This window comes from Beta vulgaris, chromosome 5 (genome assembly GCF_026745355.1).
Source record: "Beta vulgaris subsp. vulgaris cultivar EL10 chromosome 5, EL10.2, whole genome shotgun sequence".
NCBI classification, from domain to species: Eukaryota; Viridiplantae; Streptophyta; class Magnoliopsida; order Caryophyllales; family Amaranthaceae; genus Beta; species Beta vulgaris.
Window position 1 is genome coordinate 32,089,935 of NC_079206.1, and position 14,456 is coordinate 32,104,390.

Genomic DNA, 14,456 nt, shown 5'->3' on the forward strand with positions numbered 1-14,456 from the left:
TTTCTCCAGAGGAACACAGTCATTAGGCTCTCAATTTTATTGACAACTGTTGTAGGAATCTTAAAAACACAAAGCTGGTGAGTGATGGTCCCCAGAAGGATAGAGTTGATTATGATGATTTTTGCCGATTGAGAGATAGTAGATTGGTTCCATTGAGTAATCTTCATAGAGATTTTGTCCAGTAATGGAGTAAAATGACCCACCTTGGATCCCTGAATATCTATTGGCGTCCCTAAATACGCACTTAGAGAATTAACCGTGGCCACTTGTAGGATGCCCTTATAATCCTGATGTTGATTCTCTGGAATATTCTTGCTAAATTTGACAAAAGATTTCTGTCGGTTGAGCATCTGACCCGAAATAGTGCAGAATCGAGTGATTACCGTTGAAACCGCTTGACAAGAGGTCGCAGAGGCGTGGAAGAAGAACATAGAATCATCGGCGAAAAAAAGGTACGAGATAGCTAACGCTCTTCGGTTTACCTGAATACCTTTGAATTGACCAATATCTATAGCTAGTGTCGTCATACGTGACAAAATATCCATACAAAATAGGAACAAGTAAGGTGAGAGTGGATCTCCCTGGCGAAGGCCGCAGGTTGGCTGGAATGCATTAGTCGCTTCGCCATTAATGAGAACTTTATAAGTGACTGTGGAGATACATTGGCGAACCAGGTGAATCCAGTGAGTTGGGAACCCATAAGCCGCTAGTACTTTCAATAAGAAGAGCCAATTCACTCGGTTATAAGCTTTGTTCATATCTATTTTCAGAGCTGCCAGGAACTTGTTACCACGATGTTGTTTATTGATGAAATGGGTAAGTTCATGTGAAATGAGTATATTATCATCCATATGCCGCCCCGGGACGAACGCATTTTGGAAATTATCAATGGGAGAAGGCAGCAGCGGTTGCATACTGGTAACCATACATTTGGCAATACATTTATATAACACATTACATAAACTAATGGGACGGAGATGATTTACCTCGTCCGGAGGGGAGATTTTTGGGATGAGAACTAGAAGGGTGTTATTCCATTCTGTTAGCAGGTGCCCGGTAATGAAGAATCGCTGAACTGCCAGTATAATGTCTGCGCCTACTATTGTCCAATAGGTTTTGAAGAACTTGGCGTTATACCCATCGAGCCCCGGGGTTTTGTCATCGGATATTGAGAAAAGAGCCGCTTGAATTTCAGTGGCCGTGAAGGGCTGTAGTAAAAAATTGCTTTGACTAGCTGGTAACTGCGGGAGGTCTAATTCACGGAGGACGAGGTCTATGGCCTCGCCATGATCTAGCTGCTCACCCTGGGTGTGGTCTTGCCCATTCGAAGTGAGAAGAGAGCGGAAGTGCTCTTGGACGTGGTGCAAAATCTCATTGGGGTTAGAGATCCAATCACCCGTGCTATTGCGTAACATTTGGATTGTATTTCGCCTTTGTTTTTGGCGAAGCCGGCCATAGAGAACTTTAGAGGGTAGATCTAGTTGGATGAACCTAGATTTCATTCGTTGACGCCAGTAGCTGTAGGCGAAAGAAGCTTCTTAGTGAAGGGTCTTTTGTTGAGAGGCATAATGTATTCCTTATAGGTGATTAGTGATATCGGTTCCATAAAAAGTTAACCGCTCGAAGATAGCCTTCCAATTGATACCCCAGAAGAGTTTCCTATAAAGGCACCATTTTTTAAGTTGCCGCCTAAGGGCATCGAGTCGACGACAAATAGAATAGGCCGACATTGCCAGAAATAAACAACCATATTTTTTACCTCAGGCTGTTGTAAACACCAGTTTTCTATCTGGTATAGCCGGTGTTGCTTCCGCATCTCCGATGATAATGTTAAAAGAATAGCCCCATGATCCGATTGTAGAATAGGCAAGTTTTGAATTTGGGTTTGTGGAAAGGCAGACATCCACTCGAGTGTAGCATAACCCCTATCAAATCTCTCCATGATTAATTCGTCACCTTCACGTCCATTGGACGAGGTATATCTAGGCCCGGAATAAGGAACGTCCTGAAGGTTGAGCTTCCATTCCATGATATCCTCCCAACCTCGAATAGTTGCACTGCCCCCGAGTTTATCAGAATAATGATCAAGTTGATTTATGTCTCCAATAATAAAAAACTTTGTATATTGTTGGAGAAGGAGTTGAAGATTTTGCCATAATTCAAGTCGGTGACTATGATGTGACGCTCCATACAGAAACAGGCAGTGCCAGGATTCTCCATTTATTGCTACTATCTTACAGAACAAAAAGTTACTAGTGCTTGCTACCACCTCCACCGAGTAGGAACCCCAACAAAAAAGAACTAACCCACCCCTAGTTCCCATAGCATCTATCCCATGACAACTAGAAGGAAACGACGCTTTTAACAACCTATGTACATTGTTTACAGTAGTTTTAGTTTCTTGCAAAAACAAAAAAGTAGGTTTAAACTGCGACAGAAGCCAGTGTAAATACAGAATTGTCGGGCTATCACTGTCATTTAACCCTCGACAATTCCAGGACAATATTTTCATGGCGATTGACGTGGCTAAGCCGAGTCAACCACGTCCTTTGAGTCATCTGTATCCATAATATAATTGTTGAGGCCATTGGAGAGTGTCTGTTCTGCTAAGAGAACGGTCATTACAGTCATTTTATGCATTTTCATATCCATGAATAGTAAACTCAATAGTCAATAACTTTACCTATAACAGAGAACGGTCACTACAATGTGAACTGCAGCATTGCACACAATTCATCTACCCTATTCCTTCTTCTATATACTTTTTTTTTCTTCAACAGTAACATTTTGTAATAAATTCACCTCATTTTGGGTTTATCTAAGGCAAAAAGGAAATTTGTTTTAGGTAGGAAAAACAATATGCTTGGACCCCCTTAGTCCTAGAAATCAACCCCAACCTCTCAACTCAACTCCAGTCTCGACTATGATTCGAAGTTTTTTGCCTTTCCTTTTTTCTGGCACGAGAGAACTATAAAAATCTAATAGCCTCCACTGTAATGTATACATTGCAGGATTGAATTGGAGGATTAATTCTGGCAGATGACGTGGTAGGAAGGACAAAGGCAAACAATATTGATACTAAATTAGTAACTTTGAAGTAGATATAGAACTTGCTATCTAAAAGTGCATAAAAGTACGAAACATATGCTATCATGATTCAACATTTCAAGTATTTTTTCTTACTTGAAGTTTGAACAAGGGATTCTAGGATTCAACAATTTTAAGTATTTTTTACAGTATGCATACATATCAGTATCACTATCACGATCACTTTCGCATAAAAGAAAGATTTGAATTGTTAACTTAAAACATTGTACATCTTTATGCATAATCCAATTCTTGATAGAAATTGCTAATTTGCTATTGACAGTTTACATAAATCTCGAAAAAATATATTTATCTTCTCAGCATATTGTAGGCAGGCAAATCTTTTATACTGGAGATGTCTTCCAACTCGAGTTCCCGTTCTAATTGAGCTCTTGTAGATTTTAGAACATCCTGGAAAATATATATCCACAAAAAATGTTCGGTTAATTTCCTTTTTTTCCCTGATGAATCTTGCAATATTTTGGTGTGGGGGGGGGGGGGTTAACAGCTGATAGATTGTATAGCAAGGGGAGAGAAAAGGACTAACATTAAACTCCATATATGATGCTCCCTTTGCAAGCCATTGTGCGTCCATCATTTGAAAGGCTACACAGTACAAATTGTCAAATGCCATTTCATCATCTGCGAGTAAATCTAGAAACCGCACTGCTGCTCTGGAAGTTGGTTTTCCTGCAAAGATTTTGACTCTATGCTTGTTATCTAGCCCTTTCTTTCATTTAGCAAAAACTTTCTTTACTGCTTGTTATCTAGCCCTTTCTTTTCCACAGGCTTCTTTACATAGTTCTGTTTTCTGAGAAAACCTTAACATAATTGCCCACACAAACCTCACTTCCTAATTCGCTAAAGGTAGAGGATAGAGAAACAGAATCATTTTCCTGCAAGGAGGACAACACCATCCCTACGCTTCCTATATTGTAGGAAAATATGTAGACAGTGCCTTACTGACTACTGTAATATGAACTCTTTCATGCAAGTAATAAATGAGTTACCATGTTACAAACTTGACCAGTTAAAAGGAAAAATAGATGATAGTCACTTACCAGATTGAAGATCCAGCATTTGTGCCAACATGAACGAAATATTGATGCCAGCTACAGCAAAGGGATATTCCCACTCAGCCCTCTGCCCATCTTGCTTAAGCAATAAACACTGGAAAGACTCCTGTTAGAGTTGAGAAAATTTATCAAGTCATGCAAGTTTCCCCACTCCATATTGACCAGAAAACATTCACATTTTCAAAATCCGACAGAAAGCTTCTGTATCTACAAAAGATAACAAATCCTCCTCACCATGAATGTCTAATTTTACAAAGCCCATGATTAAAAGAAGACAGGGGTTGGGGTATGGTGAATACGTTGTGGCAAAAATACCAAGCAAATGACCAAAGCTACCAGTAATATATACAGAATGAGGAGCAGTAGAAAAGTTGCAGCAACTGTGCAGCTACGTTGTGGCAGGTGTAATGCAGCCACAGTGGCTGACTAGTAATGTAAAAAGGTCTTTCTCGAGCTGAAACTTGGTCGGCAAAGTTACCCAAGCCCTAGTTGTACTCTAGAAGATTGTTTCCTTGTCTCATTGTGATTAGCTGACCTAAGGCAGAGGGGTAATATGGGTATTGCATAATAAGTTGGTTATTAGTAGTAACTTGGGGAATAAGATAGAAAGTGAGGGATGAAATGCTATAAATAGAAGAGATAAGGAAGAGAAGAGGTCATGAAGAAAATTATTGAGGGTTTATTTTAGTGGTTAACTTGGGAGTGTGTCAAGTTTTTGAGTGACTTGAGAATACCGTTGGGGAATTCTGCTAGGGGTCAGGTCACAGCAAGAATGCAGCAGGGAATGCCAGAGGTAGAGAGAGAAAATATCTCACATTTTGTAAGGATCTATCTTGAATATTGAGCTAATCTTTGTAATCATTGGAGTATTCCAGCGACTAGAAAGCTGTGAACTTTTATAGCCTTGAGCTACGGAAATACAAAGCTTTAACCTTTCCTTCTGTATTCTTCTTCTTCTTTGTTTGTGAATGAGACTAGCCTCTGGTTGTGTAGCTGAATCTTAGTAGTCTACAACGACTTGGTAACAACCCATGCCGCAACCACCGTAACCCAGAGGATGGATGTGTGCGAGCAAGAAATTGCAGGCTTGAAGGAGACACTCCACCAAGAGCTTGATGGCATGTGCCAGAACTTGCGGGGAGATGTGATAGAACAGGGGTTGGGACCGAGGCTTCAATGCGCGCTGTTAGGGAAGAATTCACCGGTCTATCGCCCCAAATGGCGGAGGTAAAAACCCATGTTACAAGAGGAGATGCGGGCCTTCTTAACAGAGCGGAGGAACACACCACCAGAAATACCAAGCGGAGATCCGCGGGTACCACCATGTGTCGAAGGGTTCACTCCGGGAGAAAACCGCTATGGGCCAGAAGGATAACACCTTTCACGAAAACCACCCGGATGGGTGGGTCCTAAGGGCAGAAAGGCATTTCTCTTTTTATGGCTCACGGAGAGGGAGCATATAGAGGGCGGCATTGGTGTCTTTTGAGGGGATGCCCTTTTTTGGTATCAATGGGAGGATCGACGGATGCCCATATGAAGGTGGGAGGAGATGAAGGGATTGGTTCTCCGACAATTTCGACCGGCGTTAGTAGGATCCATTGAAGAACAATGGTTGGCGGTTGAACAAAAGGAGAAGCTTTATTGAAATGGTTGCTCCATTGGAGAGCAACCCTAAAGCCTTGGCTCTAGGTCACTTGCTTAATGGGCTAAAACCCGATATAAGGGCAGAAGTGAGACTCCTTGGGATGCGTAACCTGGACCATGCTATGGAACTTGCCATTATGGCTGAGGACAAGATACGTTTAGGCATTACAAATGAAAGAAACAAAAGTGGGCCTTTCTCCACTAAACAGCAGCCCAACCCATACTACCCAACTAACTCCACTAAATATCCACTCAACAACCCATATACCACAACATACCACCCCTTAACCTAGAAACTTCTAAACCCAAACAAACAATATGCCATCACTGCATACAACCTGAAACCAACCCCGAACACACCTAGCCAAGGAAGAGTTCGGCGACTCTCCGACAAGGAACTAAAGTATTGGCGTGAGAGTGGCCTTTGTTTCCGTTGTGACGGGAAATGGACGGCGTGTCATTGTTGTCAAGTAAAGGAGCTGAGTGTCTTGATAACCGAAGACACGAGCGAAGAGGGGGAAGTAGAAAACTTCGCCGTGCAAGAGGCAGCGCCATCGAATCCCGAGGTAAACTTTGTAAAAATATCCTTAAATTAAGTTGTAGGATTAACTAACCCTAAAACTATGAAAATGGTACGGAATATTGGGGAGTGGGATGTGATGGTGATAGTGGATCCCGATGCCACCCACAACTTTATTTCGGTGGCCACCGTGGAAAAACTAGGGCTAACTGTGGAAAAGGAGAGGAATTTGGGGTGACCCTTGGCAGAGGCATGGCGGTGCAAGGGAGAGGATAGTGCAAAGGAGTAAGGTTGGAGCTACAAGGAGTTGTCATTGTGGAAGAGTTTTTACTTTTGAACATAGGGAACTCAATGTTATTTTGGGAGTCTCATGGTTGGAAAAATTAGGGGCACTAGAAAACAAACTTCTTTGTAACCCAATAGACTCACCAAGTTACATCACCAAGTTACACATTATTTCTTTCAAGATTGGAGTTTTACACGTCCAGAAAACACAAAGATTAAACAACATGCTTGTGAAGGAAGTGTGGATGTTCATGGCAACCTTAGTGCTCTAGTTCGTGGGTTTCGCATATGGCTTGTTGCATGGTTACCTTGGAACTTGAGACAAGTTGGATTCTAAGAGGGAGAGAATGATGCATATGGGATATGGTCATTTTCTACAAATCCTAGTTCTGTTAGGATTCATACGTAGTGTCCTAGTTCTATTAGGAGACTATGTAATTTAATCTTATTAGGCGTTTAATTTCAGTTGTCTAAGTGATAAAAGGAATCCTATTATATTTAGGAGTCTAATTCCTTTGTCATTGAGTCAAGTTAGGAGTCCAAATAAGATAAGATATGGTAATTCTTATCCTAAGTTGGTTAGGATTTTACTTAAGCGTGTGATAGAGTTTTAATGTTTATCTTTTAGTTTGTGTTTATCTTATTAGTATTAAGGTGATAAGATTTAGGGTGTGTTAGGCGTGTATATATAAGTACACGAGTTTCATTAATAAAGTTGGATTTGGTTGTTTGCTTTGAGTAAAAGTTTGTCAAGTGCATGTTTGCATTGATTTTGGTCGTCGTACCAAGAACACATAGATCGTGGTTTATGTGAATCTCCTAATTGAGGTTAGGTAGAGATCCTCTAGTTCTTTAGGGAACATATAGAGCCTATCCTTTTTATTTTTCTTGTTGTTCGTTCATAAATTCATAAAACACAAAAAGAGTTCGAAGCATCCGCGGAATCACATCAGTTCATTACAGTCATCATCTCGTAACTTTTGTAGGCAGGAAAATTTAATGAGACAAAATGTAAAAGATGGCACATTAAAAAAATACTCAGAAATCTGAAAGCAAAATGGTCAACAACAAAAATGTAAGACTGCATAGTTGGATACAGACCGGATATTTCTCGGCGTAATATATGAGATTCTCAAGTGATATAAATCCTCCACCCCTAGCATAAGAAGATAATAGGATTATGGGAAGATGTCAGATGACTTTCATTCTTTAATTTTAATGTTTAGAGTCAAACAGTCGGCATACCTAAAATCTGTTGAGGGATCGGTACCTTGCCAGCCCATTTCCTTCCAAAGCTCTGATTTAAGAGGTGGGAGCGCCCTATTAGGAAAAGCCAACCTCCACAACTGCTTAAGAGCATCCTGGAACAATGTATATGAGTTATTGATGAGCCATCTGGATACTACCAAACATGCATCTAATATATATAGAGAAGTGCTGGTTTCAAAGAAAACAAAACACACATTAGGAAACAGAAGAAAGAGTTACAGATATGATTATCTAATTAACCATTTGACAGGTAACAATCACACAGAGAAAAAACAGAAGTGCCTGAGATTTTAACTCAAAATCATGTGAAATGAAAAAAAGGGGGACAAAATATTAATTCATAGATTGTGATCATTATCAGCTGGACGATCAGAATAGTTTTTAGTTATGTTCTATTTATCATACGGAGTATAACAATCTGAAGGTATAACCAGTCAATGCAACTTTGCTGCAGTGATGATCAACAAATTTTCACAAAAATTGTGTCATACCATACGGAAAAGAGACAACAACAGTCGAAACGACTATGAAAATGGTCAACCTGATGCTCTATCCGGCTTCCATCAAAAGGAACTTTCAGCCTGCTCTGCAGCTGTCTGAGTCTTTCTTCCTACAACAGAAACAGCACAGCATTCACTAAGCTTTTAAAGAGTATTTAGAAATTTTAACATATTGCAAATGAGATAGAAGATTGCTAACAATAGAACCTTCTCTCACCTTCTCCTCCTCCCCCGCCCCCAAGCAATCTTTTCCCCCTCATCCTCTTTCCATTCCATAGATAACCCATAAATAGCACAAATTTTCAAATATGTCCTGTAAAAAGGTATCAAAAAGAAGAAAAGCCACAATTTTTTCCAAAAATGGAATTCCCCCCCCCCCCCAAAGAGCAGTCTAGACTCTGGACATAGATGCTATGCTAATTATTTATGAGAGTATTAAAGATTATCCTCCTCCATAAGAAAAATGATACTCAAGCAAAAATGTAGAAGTTGGAAAGTGACCAATTTGCTATGGGAATGACTTTTACTTCACATAAAAGCATAAGAGATAAAGCTGGATCCCAATAAAATTAATTAACATAAACTCAATGAAACATCAATAGCCAACTGAACGAGAGCAAATCAGCCAGAAGACTGACTATACCTGTAAAGAGGTAAGAGCTGGCACATGGAGTCGTGTCTGTGATGGTAATGCAGGATTCGTAAAGCGTCCAAAGAGTGACCTCGAACCAAGAACAATATTTGCTGGATAACAATATCAAGATATTAACGCACATGAGATAAAGGAAATACTCTTCTCAAGTTACTATTGTCACAAAACTTAATACAATCACAAGCTATTAGTTTATGTTACTCAGACACCCTGTTGGACATGAGCATTGCGCATCTACTCCATGCGACGACAACACGACGCTCAACACGCCTGGGAATGCGTGTTGGTTCAGGGACCAGGTTGATTATATATATTGGTTTGCATGATATATAAAACATTTACTTCAAATTAAGTTATCTGATTTGTTTTAGTTGCATCGCCTGCTGCTTGAGAGATCGAACAGTGTTTCTTCCTACTTAAACTGTTTCCTTGACTTAAATCAAACTTCAACATGTATCCTACCTAGCAGACCAGTTCACGAAATATTCCACAATGTAGTCAAGGGTAAAACTCATTGCGTGCTCCTGCTTCTACTGGTCACTGGACTTGTCAAGTAACCGCTGGATCAGATTTGGTTATCAGTAAAGCAAAACACACTGAAGGTACAACAAGTTCATTATCTATGCATCTCAACTCCTGTCCATCCCCAAGAAAGAAAAAATTCCGGATACCTCCTACATTCTGCCAGCTCCTGTCTAAGTAGCAGATTCTAACTACTTACATATGATATAATTCAGAATAGGCGGATTCCGCAATGAGTTCATTGCAGTAACTAAAGTTTGTAGTACACAAACTAATGCCTTCATAATCTACCACATGTACTAGATAGTAATAACAAACAAAATGGTCAATGAATTCCATATCTAGTACCTAGCCATTGGGCCCACTGCGCAAGCAGTTGAGAAAATATAAACGACCAATGGAGTTGAACCTTCCTCCCTGGATCATCCAGAAGCTCTTCCAAAGAATATTGCTGAAAAAAATCAACACCAAAATTAGACATAAAACCATAATCAACAATGCACAATGAATCCCACTAATCGATACGAACAACAAATTACAAGGAAAACAAAATTCACCTCCCGATGTCTATCACCATACTCACGATCATTCCCGAGCAACGGTTCCCCTAAACTTCCAAAGTCCGACGTATCGTAGAGCTCACGCTTCCTTCCATCAACATCCCCATGATGAAGCCTTCTCCTCAAATTAGACGACGATGACATAACCAAACTAATTCCAAAACCTTCCACACAATCAATTTGACCTAAATTGCGTCAAATTTGACAATTTAATCATCAAATTCCAATAAAAAAAAAAACCCTAAAAAACCCCATAATCAAAGACAAGAAATTAGAGCACAAAGAAGACGAATCATACCTTTAAAACGAAGGAATCGCAATGACTATGAAATTTCTACGACAGTACGTATACCTTTCGTGGCTTAATGTTCAGTTCCCCTGACCCCTGCTATATATATAAGCATGATAATATTGTAATCCTTGGGAAGCAAGCAAAGAGGGGAATTGTGTATTGTTTCGATTATTAGATTTTAATAAAATCGGGGATGGGATCAAAATTTGGGATTATGCAATTCTAATTGGATAGCTGACGTTTTTGCTGAAAATTTGAAGTATTAAATTGGAAACTTTTTTTACATAAAATAAAGTTTAATAACATATGGCAGTTTAGTTTCAGAGAGGAGTAGTATGATAAAAAGAAATAGAGGACTCGGGTAAAATATAGAAAGGTTATGCAATCTGCACTGCCAAAGTCCACATGTGAACTGGTTTGAACGAACGAGCTGGTTTGAATTGTCACTCGTGTCGTGTCCTTTTATTAAAGGCTTTTTTCAAGTTCGCAAGGAGAGGTTGTTAGAGTTTTTTTTTTTTTCGGATTTTCACCTGGTATTTCCGAATTTTACGAAAATTTCACCAGTTATCTTCATAGTTTTCAAAATGCATAAGCTGCTCGTGAGGTTTTGCAAAATCATCATAATGTCCTTAATAACTAACGGCTCTCAACTCCGTTAGTCATGGACCGTTAATCATTAAGGCTAAAGCAATCAAATTCACCTATAACTAACCTAATCAATACTCCCTCTGTATTTTTTATCTTTCTCACTTAGAATCTTGACACTATTTACAAGTAGATAGATCTTTTAGATTTTTCTCAATATATAAGAAAAAAATAAATAATATAGTCATGTGGGATCTTGTTTGATTCGTCTTAATGAGTTCTTTATTAATATTCAATTATTTTAATTTTTACTAATATATAATGCAAAATATTTAATGTAGAATAAGTGCATGAGCAAACGTGCAAAGTCAAAGTAGGAAAGATAAAAAAATACACAGTGAGTACTAATTAATCCTAATTAACTCTAATTGAATCTCATTAACCTTAGTTGATTAAATCCCTACCCCCTACTCACCTACCATCCACCCCAACCACCGTCATGTCACCATACCAGACACCATCACCCCGAAAACCTTCCCCCTCCCCTTCCCCAACGTTGAAAATCGCCCCCCCCCCCCCCTCCCCACCGCCAAAAACTTGTGTGGGGATGTGGAGGGGATGGTTTTTGGGGACTGAAGGAAGGGGAGGGGGCAATTCTCGACCGGGGGGGGGGGGGGGAGGGAAGGTTTTCGAGGATCGACAATGGGAGGGGGAGGTTTTCGAAGCTAGGGAAGGGGAGGGGGTGGTTTTAGCGGTGGGAAAGGGGAGGGAGGAGGTTTTCGTGGCTAGGGAAGGAAAGGGGGCGATTTTCGGCGGTGGGGAAGGGGAGGGGCAGTTTTCAACAGTGGAGAAGGAGAGGGGGAGGTTTTCGGGGACAGGAGGTGACTGGATGGGTGGTTGGGTAGGGGCTTTTAGGCCATCGATTGAGAATTTGTCCTTTACGACTAATAGAATTGACGCAAACTTAACAGAAGGGTCAAGTCATGTATTTTTCAAAACCTCAAGGACAACTTGTGGATTTTTGAAACTGTAAGGGTAATCTATGAATATTCGTAAAACTCAAGGGTGACTGATGAAATATCCCTTTTTTTCTTTCTCCATATAAATAAATGTATTAAAAGATGTTTCTATCAAAATATTAACAATGTATAAGTATTAGGAATCGAACACATGACCTTTGCATTGAAATTAAATGTACGAGTTTAACCACTAATTCGCTACAATTTCATTGTTTAATGTTTCAAAGTAAAGCATAATAAAGTCTTATAATTATATGTAACTATGAGAGTGAGGATGGCTCAGTTGGTCAGAGCTCCCCTCCCGATTTTAGGAGATCCTAGTATCGATCCTCATCCCCGTCCTTGTGGCTCTATAAAACCAAAAGAAAATTATACTTCATGTAACTATAAAGACATACACAAGTCTTTTGGTCTCTAACACTAAAGGAATAACATTCCTTTACTCCAATTCCATTAAAACTGCTATCTTTATCCCCAATTCTTTAGAAGTTTTTTTTAAAAATAACTTACCATGTTATAACGTCCATTTTCTGATTTTGCACTAGATATAGAATATTACGAGAAGCTCATAAAATCAGTTATGAAATTTATGAATAATAATATATTTGATAAAGTCTGTCAATATATATATATATATATATATATATATATAATATATATAATATATATATATATATATATATATATTGTAATTGACGCGGGGTATTGCCCGATGGTAAAAATGCATACATTGGATCCTACAGGCTACACACGATGGTAGGAAACACGGGACTAGGATGGGCATTATGCATACAAACCAAAATGTAGGTAAAAAAATGAGTCTACGACGAGTGTTGACCACCATTTATCATCATTATTAGCAATATAGGCCCTTTTTTAAAAGAAAAACTTATAATTCACCATGAGTTTGGGAGCTAAACATCCTTGCTCATGATGAGAGAAAAATCTATAGTATGAGGAGGGCACTAATACAAAAGCTTGTGATTGAGATGACTCTTGTTAGCCATGACCTCAACCGCTATATTCGCTTCCTTAGAATAGTTGGAATTCAGGCAGTGCATGAACTTGGCAATGTCCTTTCTATCAGAATTAATATTGTTAATTTTTGATGGGATTTTCCAAATAAAATTGACCGAGTTGATAACTAAGAGATTGCTATTGGTAATATTAAGGCGAAGATCACCACAAATGTCTTCTACTAGCCCCAAGCCTCAACTTGAAGAATACTAAGATGAGGGCCAAAAGCTTTAGCTATAGAAACAAGAACATCACCTTTATAGTTTTGGATAGCAAAAAAAAAAAAAAAATTAATTTTGTATATAAGAACCATCAAAATTAAGATTAAAGAAATCTTGAGGGAGGGGGAGGGGGGAGACCAAATGAGGTTGCTACCTAAGTGAGAAATCACAACATTATTATGACTGAGGAGAGAAGAATGCTTAGGAACATCTGTTTCCAAAGTAGAAGATTTAGTCCGAGCTTTAGCAAACGAAAAAAATTAAGGAGCTTGTTCCCGAAAAGCCAAACAAAGGAAACTAGCAGTACCCAAAACAGGAGAAATCTTAATTAAGATCGCATACAAAGCTTTTAAGCTTTTCGAAAGGAGGATTCAGAAAAACTGGAAGGTTGATGGAAATAGAAAGGGAGGGTTTGGAGAGGATGAAGAATCGAGAGGATAAAAAGAAAGAATGAAGAGGAGATTGAAAAGAGGCGCATAAAATAATATGTTGGGGTGTTTGTCCGGTCGACTGGGCGAAAAAAATTCCTTGTTTTCTCCGCTGCGCTGGGCTTTCGCAAGCTAAGTAAATCCGCCCGGTCGACTGGGCGAAATCCACTCGGTCAGGCGTTTTCCAAATTCTGCTCAGCTTTTTTCGCCCGGTTGACCGGGCACCAAAATCAAAATTTATCTTGCGCGCCCGCTCGGGCGGCCTTGCCCGGTTGACCGAGCGAAATTACGTTACTTTGTCCTCCATCGAATTTTTCATTCTGTTTTGAAACGGCTACGTGCCCGTCGAGCTAACTCGCTCGGTCGATCGGGAAAGTAGGTATGAACCTACACCAGGTTCAAGGCGGGCTGGGCACGGTCAGGAAGAAGGATATACTCCTTGGCAATGTACCACCTAAACTTATTGATCGATTGGGCAGTTATCCACTTGGCATTGATCATATAATCGATGCCAATCTTTGCAGGGTCAACTACTGCATTATTAATGGCGGGCACATAGCCAAAATGAACAGCGATAGCGGTAAGGAGGCCACCTAAAATAATAGGTTGCTCCCTAACACTACCATCATCAAACGTGGCAGGCAAACTAGTTGCAGTCCGTTTTAGCTGGGAAATTCTCTCCGTTGAACTTCCACAGTGCAGTTTCTCTACTGCTACTAGAGAAAGCTCCGTTCCTCCTTCTCTGCTTAGCTCTGAGCCCGGGGATATCTCCGAATTTC

At 39.7% G+C, this 14,456-nt stretch overlaps 1 protein-coding gene across 3 annotated transcripts; it reads right to left on the minus strand.

Annotated features, from left to right (window-relative positions):
• Nucleotides 1-3,153: 3,153 nt before the first annotated feature.
• On the minus strand, nt 3,154-10,786 carry LOC104893753 (uncharacterized). 3 transcript variants are annotated; one of them, XM_048644615.2, is made up of 10 exons: nt 10,414-10,786; nt 10,113-10,300; nt 9,904-10,006; nt 9,025-9,125; nt 8,423-8,491; nt 7,858-7,973; nt 7,714-7,768; nt 4,149-4,257; nt 3,635-3,777; nt 3,154-3,498 (listed from the first exon to the last, which is right to left on the minus strand). In XM_048644615.2, the coding sequence occupies exons 2-10, from the start codon at nt 10,257-10,259 to the stop codon at nt 3,397-3,399; spliced, it is 945 nt and encodes a 314-aa protein (XP_048500572.1). In that variant the 5' UTR covers nt 10,260-10,300; nt 10,414-10,786; the 3' UTR covers nt 3,154-3,396. The 3 variants fall into 3 exon arrangements, with proteins under 3 accessions (XP_048500572.1, XP_010678186.1, XP_048500573.1); XM_010679884.4 differs by having other exon boundaries at nt 4,149-4,269; nt 10,414-10,783; XM_048644616.2 differs by lacking the exon at nt 8,423-8,491 and having other exon boundaries at nt 4,149-4,269.
• Nucleotides 10,787-14,456: the final 3,670 nt, after the last annotated feature.